At 42.9% G+C, this 16378-nt stretch overlaps 1 protein-coding gene across 1 annotated transcript in view; it reads left to right on the top strand.

Annotated features, from left to right (window-relative positions):
- The window catches only part of EXOC4 (exocyst complex component 4), a 349341-nt gene that overhangs the window by 169677 nt on the left and 163286 nt on the right, over positions 1-16378 (top strand). The window contains exon 10 of the mRNA XM_081022722.1: positions 9325-9421. Coding sequence (XP_080878848.1) covers positions 9325-9421 — 97 coding nt within the window. The remainder of the gene's footprint in view (positions 1-9324; positions 9422-16378) is intronic.

Below are 16378 nucleotides of genomic sequence, written 5' to 3'. Positions count from 1 at the left end.
AGTACAATGACTAGGGATCAAACCTCTTTGAACGCAGTGGGAATTAGTTCTGAGTAAACATGCCTCATATTGCACTGTTAGCTCAGCATGTTTCCTCTGTGGCTCAGGGTTGGCAGTAACAAATAATAGCAGAGTATTGTATTCACCCAAGTCCTACTCAGAACAGACCCATTGCTATTACTGAACCTAAATTAGTAATGGCCATTAACTTCAATGGGTCTACTTTACCAAAGGTGTCATGGGCTTTGAAGACATTTGAACTCAGAATGCAAGGGAGAAACATTCTAAGAGGAAGGCATGCTTAGCAAATCTACATTGGCTTCCACAGTCACTTACAGACTCATTGTTAAAACCATATTTATGGAAGACAATCTTACTTGGCTACAAGTGATCGTCAAAGAAGAAGAAGACTTTGAGTAGGACTAGCAGTGAATACAAGCCTAAATATCCAGCTTAAAAGGTTTGAGAGGAGCTGTACAGGGAAGGGATGTTCACTGGATGCTCTGACAAGATTGTGGGGAAAATACTGGGAATGTAAATTCTCCCAGTAGTGGAATGGACAAATAACTAGATTTAAAAGCCATTGTTTCTGATATTTGTTGGATGGAATAGCTCACTCTGAATAAAAGTTGTTGGGTGTGTGTGGATGGCAGCCTTTTATTGTGTTTTGAAATGGCAGCAAACCATATGCAAATATAAGGCGACATGTTGTGGTCTAATTGCTTTCAGCATTTCTGTTATATTCCATATTGTTTTAATTTTACATCATGACTAAAAATGCTGCTGCATTCTCTTGGTGGAGTTTGTGCCTAGAGTTGTGCTGCAACTGCGCTGCGCAGTGGCATTTGGTGTAGATAGGGAAAATAGTAAATACGGGAGATGGCAAATATATTAATCAAACCTCCTCCTGCTGAATCCTGGTCAAAAAATAAGAAGAGAGGGGAAAGCAGCTTGAATTTTAAACAGATTATGGAGTCAAAAAACATTTTAAGTGTGTCTGACTCTGATCAAATGATAAAATGTAGTTGAGGCTGTTCCCTCTCCCCCATTCTTTATATGGGGGGGCAGATGGAATGAGAGAAAGTAATAAATCATGTTTTGGAATAGCAAGCTGCAGCTTAGTGGAATTGGTGTGGTGGAGAATCAGTGGTAAGTCTGGATGATGGAGATGATGGCAGAGCCACATCTGTGAGTCGACTGCAGGACTATACTGTATTGGTATACATAGACTACTAAAATGCTCAGGAATACAACCCGTGGAGGGTGACATTTTTGTCACAATAAGCCTTGGAGCCACATTGGCTTGCCGGTAAGTATGTTATGATGTGATGGATTGAAACAAGCTGTTTACGTTACTGTTTAACATGTACAGTGGTACCTCAGGTTACATACGCTTCAGGTTACAGACTCCGCTAACCCAGAAATAGTGCTTCAGGTTAAGAAATTTGCTTCAGGATGAGAACAGAAATCGTGCTCTGGCGGCGCAGCGGCAGCAGGAGGCCCCATTAGCTAAAGTGGTGCTTCAGGTTAAGAACAGTTTCAGGTTAAGTACGGACCTCCGGAACGAATTAAGTACTTAACCTGAGGTACCACTGTATATCGAGAATCCCTCCAATATTTAGGAATTCAAAGTCCTGACTTTGGATTTTTGAACACTCAATCTGCTGTGTTTGAGAATCATAGAGAGCACTCTTGGTGGGCACAGGGTCTGTAGCTCAGTGGTTGGAGCTCATTCTCTGCGTGCAGAATGCGGCAGATTAACCCCTTGGCATTTTATTGTAATAGGGATTTTTAAAATGTTCGCTCTCCCTCATTAAACCTTGGGTGCTAGGCTACCAGAAAAAAATAATCTCAGTAAGTAAAGTCTCCAGGTGAAATGGTCATCAGGTAGAAGTTGATGAGTAAGGACCTTTTCCTGGAGAATGTCATGGACTGGCTGGGTGGGAGGCACCAAGGGAACTCCCGGGGAAGAAGACCAGGGGAGTGGTGGTGGGGTGATGATGAGTGGTCAGAGGGAGCAGACTGGGGTACCTTGGGTTGTCCCTTCACCCCCATCCATTTACACCCACCTTGATAAGGTGGAAGCAAATCCTACCAGGAGTTACAGTTTTCTGCTTCTAGCAGGAGTTTTAAGAGTGCACTGAATACTTACTCTCAATAAATATTAATGTGGTTTCTTCCCTTCTCTTTTGTTCAAAATCCTTGTTTAAAACCTTGGAAATAGCAAGGTCTTCTCTCAGTGTAGAAGAATCTAAGAAGAGAGGACAGCTTTTTCAGCATTGAAGGCCACATGAGCTATTCATCAGAAGTGTAGAGCCATAGTTCAAGAATAGAGAAAATTATTTGCATTGAAAAGTATTTGGTTTAATTCACAATATCTCTGGTTAAAAGGTTTCAAGGATGGCTGTGAAAGACTTCTCTCTGAGATCCTGGGGAGGAACTGCCAGATGGATGAGATTGCATTGGAAATTATTCACTCAAAATTCAGAATCTTATCATTGCAGAGTTGAAATTCTGACACCCTATCACTGCCCACCCAAGCAAGGAATTCCATGGTGTTTTGGGTGCACACATAGTTTCTATAAAAAAAATCCTTCCAGTAGCACCTTTAAGACCAACTAAGTTAGTTCTTGGTATGAGCTTTCGTGTGCAAGCACACTTCTTCAGATACTTCTTCGTGTGCTTGCACACGAAAGCTCATACCAAGAACTAACTTAGTTGGTCTTAAAGGTGCTACTGGAAGGATTTTTTTTATTTTGACTATGGCAGACCAACACGGCTACCTATCTGCACATAGTTTCTAGTTAACTTGGATGGTTCATAGATCTTTGCATTACTCCATGAAACTGCTAGCTCCTCCCAATAAAGATAATAAAGGTAAAGGTAAAGGGCCCCTGGCAAGTTAAGTCCAGTCACAGACGACTCTGGGGTTGCAGCGCTCATCTCACTTTACAGTTTTTCCGGGTCATGTTGCCAGCATGACTAAGCCGCTTCTGGCACAACGGAACACTGAAACCAGAGCAGCGCATGGAAACGCCTTTTACCTTCCCGCTGGAGTGGTACCTATTTATCTACTTGCACTTTTGGGCGTGTTTTCGAACTGCTAGGTTGACAGGAGCTCACCCCGTTGCGGGGATTCGAACCGCCAACCTTCTGATCGGCAAGCCCAAGAGGCTCAGTGGTTTAGACCACAGCGCCACCCGTATCCCAATTACTTCTGGAGTAAGAGAGAGGTGGGGAAAATGCTTCTGATCTTGTCATAGATAGTTGGTGATCTTGTTTGCTTTCTTTAACCTCTGATTAATATCTTAATTTTTTTTATAGGCTTCCAGAAGTTGAAGTGACTTCTTGCTTGTTTGTTTTTATCCTCAAACAAACCAGTCTTTTAAAGTCCCAAGAAATATTTGAGGGTGGCCAGTTCCCTCATAACATCCCAAATGGCTGCTCTGTTAGACTTAAATGTCTTGTACTGCTCAGTTATAGGAATCGTAGTCATAGTCTGAAAACCATCTCTATGCATCTATCATTATAGTCGCTCATGGCACTAAACTCCTTGGCTAGGATGCTGGGTTTGCACTTTCAATGCTGCTGGCAGGTGACCAAGGAATGGCTCCTTAGGCATATTAAGTTCTAAAAATTCCACTGCTAACAATACTGTTTAGCTGCCTTATCTATGTACCACTGGATAACTGATGTAACATTTTCTCCCTTCTCTTTTCGGTATTAAAATATTTAGAACCTCCACTGAGTTCAAATTTCCTCCAATTATTACAACCAGCAGGATATACATGGGAATAGGTTGGGCAGGTTTTAAAGTTAGAAAAATCTGGAGCCTTGCTGAGACAGGTTGGCTGGTCCATTTCCCAGTCAACTCCAAAACAGCATCTTTCCAGGCTGAGAAATTTGTTCAATTATCTACAACTTATTTCCAAATTCTCTGCATTATTGTGCATACAAGAACAAGCTTTATTTTGTGACAGGACTTGAAAGAAACTGGCTTCAAAACCAGTTGGGTTTTTTTTTGTGTGTGTGGCTGGTCTGGCTGACTTTTATGGTGTTATTTAAAGGATGGCTGAGTGAATGTATGCAGTTTGAAATTTGTTGTTAATATAATAGAAACAATATTAATTTAATCTTATTTATTACTGCAATTTCTCTTCTGCCTTTCTAAAAGCATATGGCAGAATACAAATTTAAAAACATATAAATATTCCTACTAATAATAATTATTTGCTTACTAAAACAAGAACCAACTGTATCAATCAAATTTTAAAACAGCAGCACAACATATGGTCTAAAACAATATTCCAGAAAAGCCAGTTGAATGAAAGCAATTTTGCTGCAGAGTGAACTATCAGAGACCAAGGGAGGTTGTCCCAAATTCAGGACTCCATAATGGTCAGGTTCTATCACTGGTTCCAACCTGACATGTCTCAGATGTTCAAGAGATCTGGAAAAGGGTTTCAGAAGGCCAATGAAGCATATTTTATTAAAAAAAAAAACAACCTAAAATTAGTGGAATGTGCTCCACTTCTACATTGTATAAGAAGAAGTATTTGGAAAAGGACTTGGGCTCCAGGATCACTGCAGATGGTGACAGCAGCCACAAAATTAAAAGATGCCTGTTTCTTGGGAGAAAAGCAATGACAAACCTAGACAGCATCTTAAAAAGTAGAGACATCACCTTGCCGACAAAGGTCCGTACAGTGGTGCCTCGCAAGACGAAATTAATCCGTTCCGCGAGTCTCTTCGTCTTGCGGGTTTTTCGTCTTGCGAAGCACAGCTATTAGCGGCTATTAGCGGCTTAGCGGCTATTAGCGGCTTAGCGGCTTTAAGAAAAAGGAAACAAACTCGCAAGAACTCGCAAGACGTTTCGTCTTGCGAAGCAAGCCCATAGGGAAATTCGTCTTGCGAAGCGACTCAAAAAACGGAAAATCCTTTCGTCTAGCGAGTTTTTCGTCTTGCGAGGCATTCGTCTTGCGGGGCACCACTGTATAGTAAAAGCTATGGTTTTCCCAGTAGTGATGTATGGAAGTGAAAGCTGGACCATAAAGAAGGCTGATCGCCGAAGAATTGATGAATTGAATTATGGTGCTGGAGAAGACTCTTGAGAGTCTCATGGACTGCAAGAAGATCAAACCTATCCATTCTGAAGGAAATCAGCCCTGAGTGCTCACTGGAAGGACAGATCCTGAAGCTGAGGCTCTAGTACTTTGGCCACCTCATGAGAAGAGAAGACTCCCTGGAAAAGACCCTGGTGTTGGGAAAGATGGAGGGCACAAGGAGAAGGGGACGACAGAGGACGAGATGGTTGGGCAGTGTTCTCGAAGCTACCAGCATGAGTTTGACCAAACTGTAGGACGCAATGGAAGACAGAAGTGCCTGGCGTGCTCTGGTCCATGGGGTCACGAAGAGTTGGACACTACTAAATGACTAAACAACAACAACAATAAGTGTTTGTGTGGTGCCTGCCGAAGATCTGAATCCATGGTATCTCTGATTTGAAAAAAGGGTAGCAGGTGATGGGGAAGAACCCTCTCCCCAAGATCCTGGGGAGCTGCTGACAGAGTAGAAAAGGCTGGGCTAGATAGAATGCTTGTCTGATCCTTGCATTCCTTTCTACATTACCTGATTTAGGCTTGCCCTCTGATTGGAAGGAGGGAAGCACAGAGCACATTCACAAACCTATTAGAGTTCTTTGAGGGTGTCAGCCAGCAGCATATAGATAGAAATGATCCAGTTGACATTGTGTATTTGGACTTCCAAAAAGCTTTTGACAAAGACTTCTGAGTAAGTCAAGGAAGAAGAAGAGAGGTTCTCTTGTGGATCAGAAATAGGTTAAGTTGCAGGAAGCAAAGAGTAGGAATAAATGGACAGTTCTCCAAATGGAGAGAGGTGGGAAATGGTGGAGTCCCTCAAGGATCCGTATTGAGACCTGTGTTTTTTAACTTTTTCATGAACAGTATAGAGCTAGAACTGAGCAAAGAGGTGGCCAGGTTTGTTGATGATACTAACTTGTTCAGGGTTGTTAAAGACAAAGGGAGAATGTGAAGAGCTCCAAAAGGACTTCTTCAAGCTGAGTGAGTGAATGGGTGATAAAATAGCAAACACAATGTAAACAAGTGTAATGTGTTGTATGTTGGGGCAAAAAATACTAATTTCACAGATATGCTCATGAGATGACAGACTAGGAATAAACTCTGTGAAGATGTTGACCCAGTGAGAAAGGCAAATTCCATGCTAGGGATCATGAGGAATGGAATTAAAAATATAACTTCTGTAGCCTTATTGGAGTTCACCGATTGGGTCTGCGTTGCTCCGGGACAGGAGGAAGGAAGTCAAATGACACCGAGGTGGATTCAAAGAAAGAGTTTATTCTGCTCTCCGGATAGCAGAAGGCACTTGTGTGATCAAGTCCACAACAAGTCCAAAGAAATGACAAGTTTCATGCAATATATATATCCTCCAGGCACCCTCTCCCTCCTTCCAACCACGTCAGCCTATGTACGCAGGTTGACATCACATATGTTCTTGCTCTGGTATTCTTAACCATAAAAGGGTGTTCCTTCCTGTACTTCTAACCATAAAAGGATCTTCCTCTTCCTACTCTTATCTGGGAGGAAGAGGTAATCATCTCCGGGAACACGCTTTTGGCATTTTCCCCAGACATCGGTCTTGCGCGTATTTTGTGGTCAGCACATAAGATAAAGTTCTGCCATGTTTTCTTTGTTCCCCTAGAGAGCCAAGGCCATCCCTTGCTGTGACTGATAAAGGAGAGAGCTTGTTTATGTTTTTGCTCAACAGCTCAAGATTTACGCATTTAAAAGTGCTCTCTTTTGAAAGAACAAAAGGGGGGGGGGTTGAGTCAGTTTTAAACTTACTACACAGAAACCCATTCCTTAATTTCCAATAATCATAATGCTGTTATAAAAATCTATGGTGTGACTGCATTTGGAATATTGTGTACAGTTCTGGTTTCCTTACCTAAAAAAGCACATCATGGAGTTTAGAAGAGGGCAACCCAAATGATCAAGGAGAAGAGTGACTCCACTTTGAAGAAAGGTTACAGTGTTTGGGGCTTTTTGGTTTGGAGAAAAGGCAAGCAAGAGGTGACATGATAGGAGTTTGTAAAATGATGAATGAGATGGAGAAAGTGCATAGAGAAAAGTTTTTATTTCTCTCTCATAACACTAGAACTCATGAAGTTGATCCAGGAGGCTCTTCTTAGATTCTTATGCAAAGTGTTAGTAGGAAACCCTATTGAGAGTGGGCAGTTTTGCTGTGTGTCTCGTGCTTTGGGCTCAGTTGGATCATTAAGTTACATACAACAGACCTTGGTAGCAGTGAATTCTTTCTCCCCATGGAGACGCCTGTACAAAATAACACTGTTATTTCAGGGTCCATTATGAAAATATTCAGCTACATTGCTGATGGACCCCATCTCTTCATTCCTATAGTTATCCTTCAGTTTATGATAAATTTTGCTTCACATCCATTCTGCACTCCCCCCAAAAGAGAAACCTTTTGGTTTATCACCAGGCAAATTAAATCAACATCCTGGCACGCTTCCTTGATACAGCAGCTGGAAAATATTTAAAGCTTTTCTGCTTGCTGTAAAAAGTAGCCATAACCCATTTTGAACCATAAAGATATGAAAAATAAAAGAACCGTTAGTAAGAATGCGAGATTTCTGGGAATGGTGAGGAGGTCACAAAAGCTGCTGTTCCTGGAATTCATAAAAGTAAAAACAGCATTCTGTGAAGGTGAAGGTTGTTTTTCATATAGGACTTCATAGTAGCGGTTGCAGACTTATTGGCATTGCAGAGATACCATCATTTTCAAAATGGCTGAGAAGTAATGTGGCTGAGAAAGGTCCACCAATTTTATATACATGGAGAGATTTGGCTCAATTTTTTTTTTTTTTAAAGGTAGCATGTTGCATCCTCCTTGGTTCTAGGGTTGGGCATTTGGGTAGGGCAGGTAGCTTATCACAAAGCCAATGCAGTCATAATCAAGTTGCATTTTCTCGCCTTGGTTCCAAAGCCCTTGCATGGCAGGTTTAGTTGTTGAGGAGTCCCTGGCACAGCCAAACAAAGGTTTATTTAAGTACCGTATATACTGATTAGGTACCAAGACCTGCTATTTTTGTTTCCAGGCCTTGGAACTTAAAATGTAGTTAACATGACCTTTCCCTTCTAAGTTAAACTGGTGAGTTAAAATTCTATGCATAGGAGACAGAAGACTGTAGACAAACAACAAAGGAGGGCGCTTGTCCGTGTCCTACTTGTGGGATGTTCAGAGGCAGCCAGAGGTGGAAGCCTGGTAAATCTGAAGAAAACTGTGCAATATTGTTTTGTAATAGTGTGGTTTGGCTTACAGTTTCTGTTGGAAGAAGTTTGGTCCTGTCTGTAAATTTCAGTAGTAGACTGGTGACAAAGTAGAATGTTGAATAATTACCTTAGACTAGTAGCAATTGCAGCTTACTTGGGTCAGAAAGGGTTGTTCCCCTCTGTCACTTTGGGCATCAGAAACTGGGAATTCTGTGTGGGGTGGGGTGGACATGGCATTAGGTAGGATGGATTTAAACCCCAATAAAGATGTCTCATTTGAAGATTCCATGAGTTTTCCTCACAGTGTTGAACCTTGGGGTTGCTGTGTATTGCATAGGGGAAAGAAACACCTATCCTGGACTGTGACTGGTAGCATGCTTCTCGTTTGTGCAGTCTTCTAAGTAACTCCATAGAAGTTACCAGCCTATCTGCCCATGCATAAAGGTAAAGGTAAAGGGACCCCTGACCATTAGGTCCAGTTGTGACCGACTCTGGGGTTGCGGCGCTCATCTCGCTTTATTGGCTGAGGGAGCCGGTGTACAGCTTCCGGGTCATGTGGCCAGCATGACTAAGCCGCTTCTGGTGAATCAGAGCAGTGCACGGAAACACCCTTTACCTTCCCACCAGAGCGGTACCTATTTATCTACTTGCACTTTGACGTGCTTTCGAACTGCTAGGTTGGCAGGAGCAGGGACCGAGCAATGGGAGCTCACCCCGTCATTGCGGGGATTCGAACCGCCGACCTTCTGATCGGCAAGTCCTAGGTTCTGTGGTTTAACCCACAGCGCCACCCGCGTCCCATTTGCCCATGCACATCAGCATCCAAAAAAAGGGGAAGGGAGTAAGCTAGTGGAGATCCAGTTCTTAAAACACTGCAACATTATGATCCTACTCAGACTGGCATTTATTCACAGCAAAAGTCAACTAATTTAGATGAGCATGAGGGCAGTTCCTGAAAACAAACTTTTCCATGTTTTGTGTGTTTCTTTTTAAGGAGGTCCTGATGACAACTTGATAGAAGGCGGTGGGACAAAGTTTGTCTGCAAGCCAGGAGCCCGAAATATCACAGTCATCTTTCACCCGCTTCTGAGGTAACCCTATCCTACTGCTTTGTGTAGCATGTGTCTGTAATGTAATAATGGAAAAATATACATTTATTTATTAGGCTGTGTTCAGACATTCGGTTTGTTATAGCAAAGCTTTGGGTTGTTCCCAATGGTGCAGTGAAACCGTATTGTTTCGTATTGTGTATAGAATTCAGAATCTTGGGACCCTCTGTTTCCTCTGGAAAGGAAGAAAATGTCAAGCATCTACTTTATTACAGCTGTGACATTGGCTTGACAGTGTGGAGGAAGTCACTGCTGAAATCTCAGAAGCCAAGAGGGGTGTGCTGAATAGGATTTCTGATGGTTTGGGGGTTTCATCATGCTTCAGCTTCTTGCGCCTCTCCATAACTAGCAGAAGTAGGCTTTATTATGCAAACAATTCAGGCAAACTGGCAAAAAAATCCTGGGATATAAGCACAGACTGACTAGTATTAATTATGGTTGACACCTGTGTGGGTAAAATGAACCATGTTAAAGCCAAGAGAATTTACCAAACAGAAAGGCTAGGGCTGGGTGCACATAAAACTGCACCCCACTTCAGTTTTATTAACTACATTAACCTACATCGTGTAGAATCTGACATTTGTGCCTATTGAAATTCCGTTGTTAGTTTTGGCCCAGTTCTCCAATCTGTCCAGGTCATCTAGAATCCCGATTCTGTGTTCTGTGGCATTGGCTACCTCTCCCAGCTTGGTGTCATGCACAAATTAGATGTGCATCTGCTCAATACCTCAATATCCAAATTGTTCATAAAGATGTAGAACAACTACAGGCCAGAACAGAACCCTGCAACTACCCACTTGTCACTTTTTTCCAGGATGATGAGGAACCATTAGTGAGCACTCTCTGGATTTGGTCAGTCAACCAGCTACAAATCCACCCCACAGTTATCTCATCCGGCCCACATTTTACAAGCATCTCCGCAAGAATATCATGGGGAGTCAAAAGCCTTCCTGAAATCAAGATATGCTATGTCCACAGCATTCCCTTTGTAACTCTTATCAAAAAAAGAGATGAGGTTTGTCTGGCATGGCAATCCATGCTGGGTCTTAGTAATCAGTGCATCCTTTCCTAGGTGCTCACAGCCCAACTGTTTAATTATCTGTTCTAGAACCTTTCCTGGTATCAATATTACGCTGACTGGTCAGTAGTTAGATCTTCTCACTCCACTTTTGAAGATAGGGACATTGCCAGCCTCCAGTCCACAGGGGCCTTACCCGTTCTCCAGGAATTCTCATAGATTATAGACAGAGGCTCTGAAATTACATCCACAAGCTTCTTTTTTACCTTTGGATGCAGCTCATCAGGTCCTGGAGATTTGAATTGGTTTAAAGTGGCTAGGTGTTCCTTTACTTACTACCTCTTTCTTTCTTGGGCTTCAGCTCCCGTCTTGCTGTTTATTATGTTATCACCAGGTTGGACACTGCTTTCCTTTTGGGTGAAGACAGAGGCAAGGCAGGTTTGAGCAGTTCTGTCACTGATTTTTGTGCCTGAAAGTGGAAGCCAGGATTGGTTGCCAGATCCATGTTTTGAATAAATCTAATCTTTCAAACAGAACTTCAGATCAGTACCAGTACAATGCATAATGACAGAAGCAATGGAGACAAGCGATATAGGACAAAACTGGGAGGAAAGCACAAGGACAACGTCAGAAGGCAAAATTTGTTATTTACTGACCTGGGAAACAAACCTGCTGCTGCTTAGTAATTGATGATAGAAATAAAATTAATCATCATACTGGAAAGTGGAAGGAGGGAGATTAAACTTGAATGGTGCTCTAATAAGCTTCCCATTTCCACCTTACTTAGCTCAGGTATTTGCAGGTTCCAGCAGCCCCTGATGAGTTTTCCTGCTGAGAATTTCTAACGTATTTAAATAATCGACACACTGCTTCCAAAGGCAGAGGGGCCTTCATTTGCAGTCTTGTAAAGTTGAAACCTGTTTATCAAGAAATCAGCTTACCTTGCAGCGGCTGCAGCATTCACTCGCTGCTTATTAATCATAACTGGCAGTGAATGATAAACAATTTGCTACAAGCCACAACTAAACTTTCCCCCACTCTTGATCAATAATAAATTACATTGTTTGCTGCCAAAGGGGGTCAAGCAGACAAATAAAGCCGGAAAGAAAGCTATTGAGTTTTTAAGAAGCCGAGAGAGAGAGTGCATTTGTTGCAAAGTTCCCAGGAAAGTTGCACAACGATATGAAGATAGAAGCAAGAATGGGCCAATGCAAAAAGGATGATGCATCATAACCATATAAAGTCTTTGCCATAAATCTAACACTCATCATGTACTCTATATCGATGTAGATAAAATGTTCTTAAACAATAAAAAATACATGAGCTCACATATATAAGCCATGTGCATGAATGAAATGGGAAATCTTCCCAAAGAGCCAACTCATGGATTGCAGTTTCAGGATTTCCTGTGGCAAAGCAATGACCGCTGAGAGCACGTTAGGTTTGTAGTGCAGACATGTCATCTGGGCGGAGGTTGGGACAGCAGCCCCTTGATAGGGCTGGATAGCAAATGATTGACCAGGGCTATGAAGAGAAGGGGCATCAGCAAGAGGGTATAGCTTGCAATTAGTTGGAACAGGGCAAGGACATATGCAAACAAGATAATAAAGCGTCTGAGTGGCAGGGTGGATAGTACCACAGTCAGCTGCAATGGCGGCAGCATCTGGAACAGTTGCAAGTGCTGAAGCAGCTGAAACTTATGAGAAATTGAAAGGCTTGGAGTCACACGGTGGTGCTGTTGGATAGCCTCAGTTGGTGCCTGTTGCTTCCTCACCTGGACATTTCTAGGGGAAATGATAGCCTTAAATGGTTGGTGGGCCAGCATGGCAAGGATTTGAGACTCATCACTTGAAAGCCTTGGCTCAGCACTTCCAGATGCAACCAACACACTCTCCTCTTCAGAGATCCCTAGGAAGTTCCTTCCTCAGAGATGATAGTGGATGCAGTAGCTCTCCTATGATCTGGACTCCCCAGCTCAGAGTCACTGTCAGATGGGTTCAGGGGCTGGACTATGAGAGTCCGAGTCTTGTGAAAGAACTTGAAGGAGGGCAGGATGATGACCTGAACAACGGAGCAGAGGAAATGGTGCTTATGGGAATAATTAGAGAAGAGCGTGCTGCTATTGCAATCACATCCTTCTTGTGGTCAGTCAATGTGAGAACAGGATCCTGGACTAGACTTTGGCCTTTGGCCTGATTCAGCAGGGCTGCTCCTATGCTGAATCAGGGTTCAGCAAACTTTTTCAGCAGGGGGCTGGTCCACTGTCCCTCAGACCTTGTGGGGTGCCGGACTATATTGGGGGGGGGGAATTAACAAATTCCTATGCCCCACAAATAACCCAGAGATGCATTTTAAATAAAAGGACACATTCTACTCATGTAAAGACACGCTGATTCCCGAACCGTCCGCGGGCTGGATTTAGAAGGCGCTTGGGCCGGCTCTGGCTCCCGGGCCTTAGTATGCCTACCCATGCTCTTATTGTTTGAAACAGTACTTTCTTTTTGTCTGCTCTGAAGCTAGTAACAGAGACAGCAGGGGATCTCCAAGGTTGTAGGCAGAGGACTTTCATATCACCTGCTACCTGATACTTTTTGAATTGGAGAGGCTGGGGACCTTGTGCATGCAAAGTGTGCACTCTGCCATTCAGTGACCAAAATGTTCACATACATTGCATTATCTTACTTCTGCTTACAACAAGCACTAGGATGCACCAGGACTGGGTGTGAGGTGAGGTTGAGCTTCTCTGCAGCCATTGAGTAGGTTTGTGGCTGAAAAAAAGAATGCCCCAGGGACTTCCTAGGCCACACACAGAGTTGCTGCACCCAAGTGGTCCTGTTGTAAAAATAAATAAAAAATCGTTGCATGAATTAGAAAGTGCAGGGCACCATGCTTGGCCCTCTTCCTTCTCCCACCCCTCAGTGCTTTTAAAGCAAGGGAAGCGTTGATTTGCAAACCTACGTGCCTTGTTAAAAACAACAACGAAGCAACACCAGTTGACAAGCAATCTGTTTAGATTCCTTGTGTTTGTGAAGTACTTGCAGCTAATGACTCTGATGTCAATAAACTCTTGCTGGCTTAGAGCGCATTTCGTAAAATCATCAGCCACCGCGTTGTGACAGGAAAGACGACTGTTAGGGAAACGCTTTCTCCAAAGTGACCGCTTCACCGCGGCGTGTAGTTCTGGCTGTTCATCTTTAGCGTTTCTGTCAGCTTGTCATGGGCGATCAGATATTATCTTCATTGCTGACATTCAACAAGCGTGTAAGGCATAATGAAAACTTCCTCTCTCTTCTCCCACCCCCCCTTTTCGCCTCCTCCCCGCCCCAGCCTCTGTCAAACACAGATGACACATTTTGAATAGCAATTTTCATGACACACTTTGGTTTCATTACCAGCTTGATGGGTAGGCAGTGGAAATAATGTGTGTCATAAAAACGGTTAGGGCAAGATTTACGACGGAAAGATCTCTTCTCATTGTACAATACGCTTGTCACACGGGGAGGAAAAAAGATGGCATTTGCTACATCTTAACCTACTTTTTCCCCCTTGCCAAGTAGCACATCAATAACTGCGGGGGAGAGGAGAAATGGATTTACAACAGAAGCCCTCCTACTCAGGCTAGCCTTGTAGTGGAGGCTGATAGAGAGGAACAGGCTTAGAGTACAATGGTGTCTTCAGTGTGATGCCGCCAGCAGTATCCATCAAGGCAAGAAACCTGGCTTCTTTCTGTGACTGACACACCTACAGCTACTGTGCTGCAGTGACCAAGTGTTGCATCGTTAGGAAAGGCTGAGATGGATGCTCAAGACTGTTCTACAGAGGGCTGAAGGGATCCTTGTCTTGTGGGTGAGAATGTAGATTCGGGTGGTGACAAATTTCAGCAGGGAAATTACTATGTTTTCTGCCTCCTTCCTCCAGTGTGGCATTTTTATCTGAAGGAACAAACAGGGCTATTTATCTCCTGCAACCGAGCTTTCCCCCCTTCAATAATTAGAGCGTTTGTAAACTTTCTGTTGTTACTTCACGGTAATTCAGCCAATGACTAGGGGGGCTAGCAGACAGACACAAGCCATAATTTCTATGTGTGCGATTTTCAGAATGTGTACAGATAGTTCACAAACATTCTTGCTACTGCTGGTTTTAATTGTATTGTCATTGTTTCTAATATTTCTTCTACTGTATTTAATACAGTTAGAATTCTATGGGATACAAATGGTAACGCAACATAAGAATTATATCACATGTATTATATTGCATTATTATGTAATACAACATATAAAAATACAACATAAGAAATAAAAGAAGCAATCACACAGCATCTAGCACAGTGCATTACAGTTGCTGGAACAGGCAGAAAAGCCATTAAGTGGTCCACACAAAACCATCAGTAGTTTTCAGGTGGTCTGTTGGGGGAAAAGGGGGTGGGAACCACTGCCTTAGACCATTTTCTGGACCCATCCTTGAAAGTACATCCATCCAAGATTGCAAGGAATTATCCCTGCAGGGCGACAATAATGGTACAATGCTGGAAATCCAGAACTGGGGAGCCAATAAACGGGACATGTTAAGAACTAGCATCTAAATGAAAAATGACCAGCAGCATAGGTCTCTGATGGATTTGAAACTAAGATTCATCTACTCTATTATTGCTGTTTTCAGCAGTGGGCAGCCAGATACTTAACACAGAGGTACTTTAGTGCAATATAGACTGCAATCTCAACCCTACATATTAGGCAGTTTGGCTCATTAACATCACTGGAACAACTTCTGAGTAATGTCAAGGATATATCAGCCTTGCTATGGCCAATGCTCCTCATCTTCATGGTACCCTGCAGGTACCAATCCTTAGCCTACCAGTTCTTGGTTATAGGTGCTTGAGCAAAGGTTCCCAAACCTTTTCCACATAGACCACTTGAAAATTGCTGAGAGTCTCAGCAGACCGCTTCTGCCAGTTGTAGCAATTGTAATGTGCTGTCCTATATCCTGTATGGTTATTAATGGTATTTTTACAAACATATTGTGGACCACTTGCATGGAGCCCGCAGACCACACAGAACAGAGTTTGGGAAGCCCTGTGCTAGAGAATAAGGTCAACACAAGCACTCCCATCTGTAAATATATGAATGAACACAAAGCGTTGAAGCTGTATCTCTCAACCTTTTATTGGGAACAGCAAGCCAGAAATGGGGAGTGGAGGGATGTGTTGGCTCTGAAGTAGACAGCCTAATTTCCAGCAGGACAAGTGTAATGCACAAAGGCCCAGATTAATTACCAGCGCTTAATGGGGCTCACTTGCATGTAATAAATGAATAGCAGATATTATTTTCTAACGGGCAAGTGGTTCTTTGAAAGGAGTTGATTCCTGGGAATAGATTTTTACAAAGTTATGAAAAGCTAATTAGACATCCAGCCTGATGAGGAATACACACACATGATGTTTCCTTGATTAGATATTGTGGGAGGTGCTGAAGTATGAAAATTAGCACTATGAAAGAAGTTTGGTCACCGTCTCTGTCATCCATTGAAAGCCAACATCTGCTCAGATGCTAGTATTCTAGGCAGAGGGTGGTGTTGCTCTATGGTTGCACATTTCCCATTGGTGGGAAGGAAATGAGGTTGACCAAAACCTGTGAGCTGCTGAGTGGGCTAAGGAATCTCAGCCCGGCCACCAAGCTGGGTGTAGCGTTTGTTCGCCACCGATGAGTTTTCCTTTTGTTGGTTTCAGCTGCCGTTTGAAAGGCACTTGGCTCTTCAGGGTAATAATAATTTTACATATGCTTTATGGAGTATGTTTATTACCAGACAATTGGATAACAGATGTCTGCCGTCTCAAGGCTGGTGGAGGGAAGGCAGTGAAGGAGCTGTAAACAGGAGGGAGAGGGGTGGAGATCATAGCGTTTCAGACTGTGCAAATGCTGTTA

The sequence above is a fragment of the Podarcis pityusensis genome, assembly GCF_964106645.2.
Source record: "Podarcis pityusensis genome assembly, chromosome: 10".
Lineage (NCBI taxonomy): Eukaryota > Metazoa > Chordata > Lepidosauria > Squamata > Lacertidae > Podarcis > Podarcis pityusensis.
This window is presented reverse-complemented; position numbering and strand designations above follow the sequence as displayed.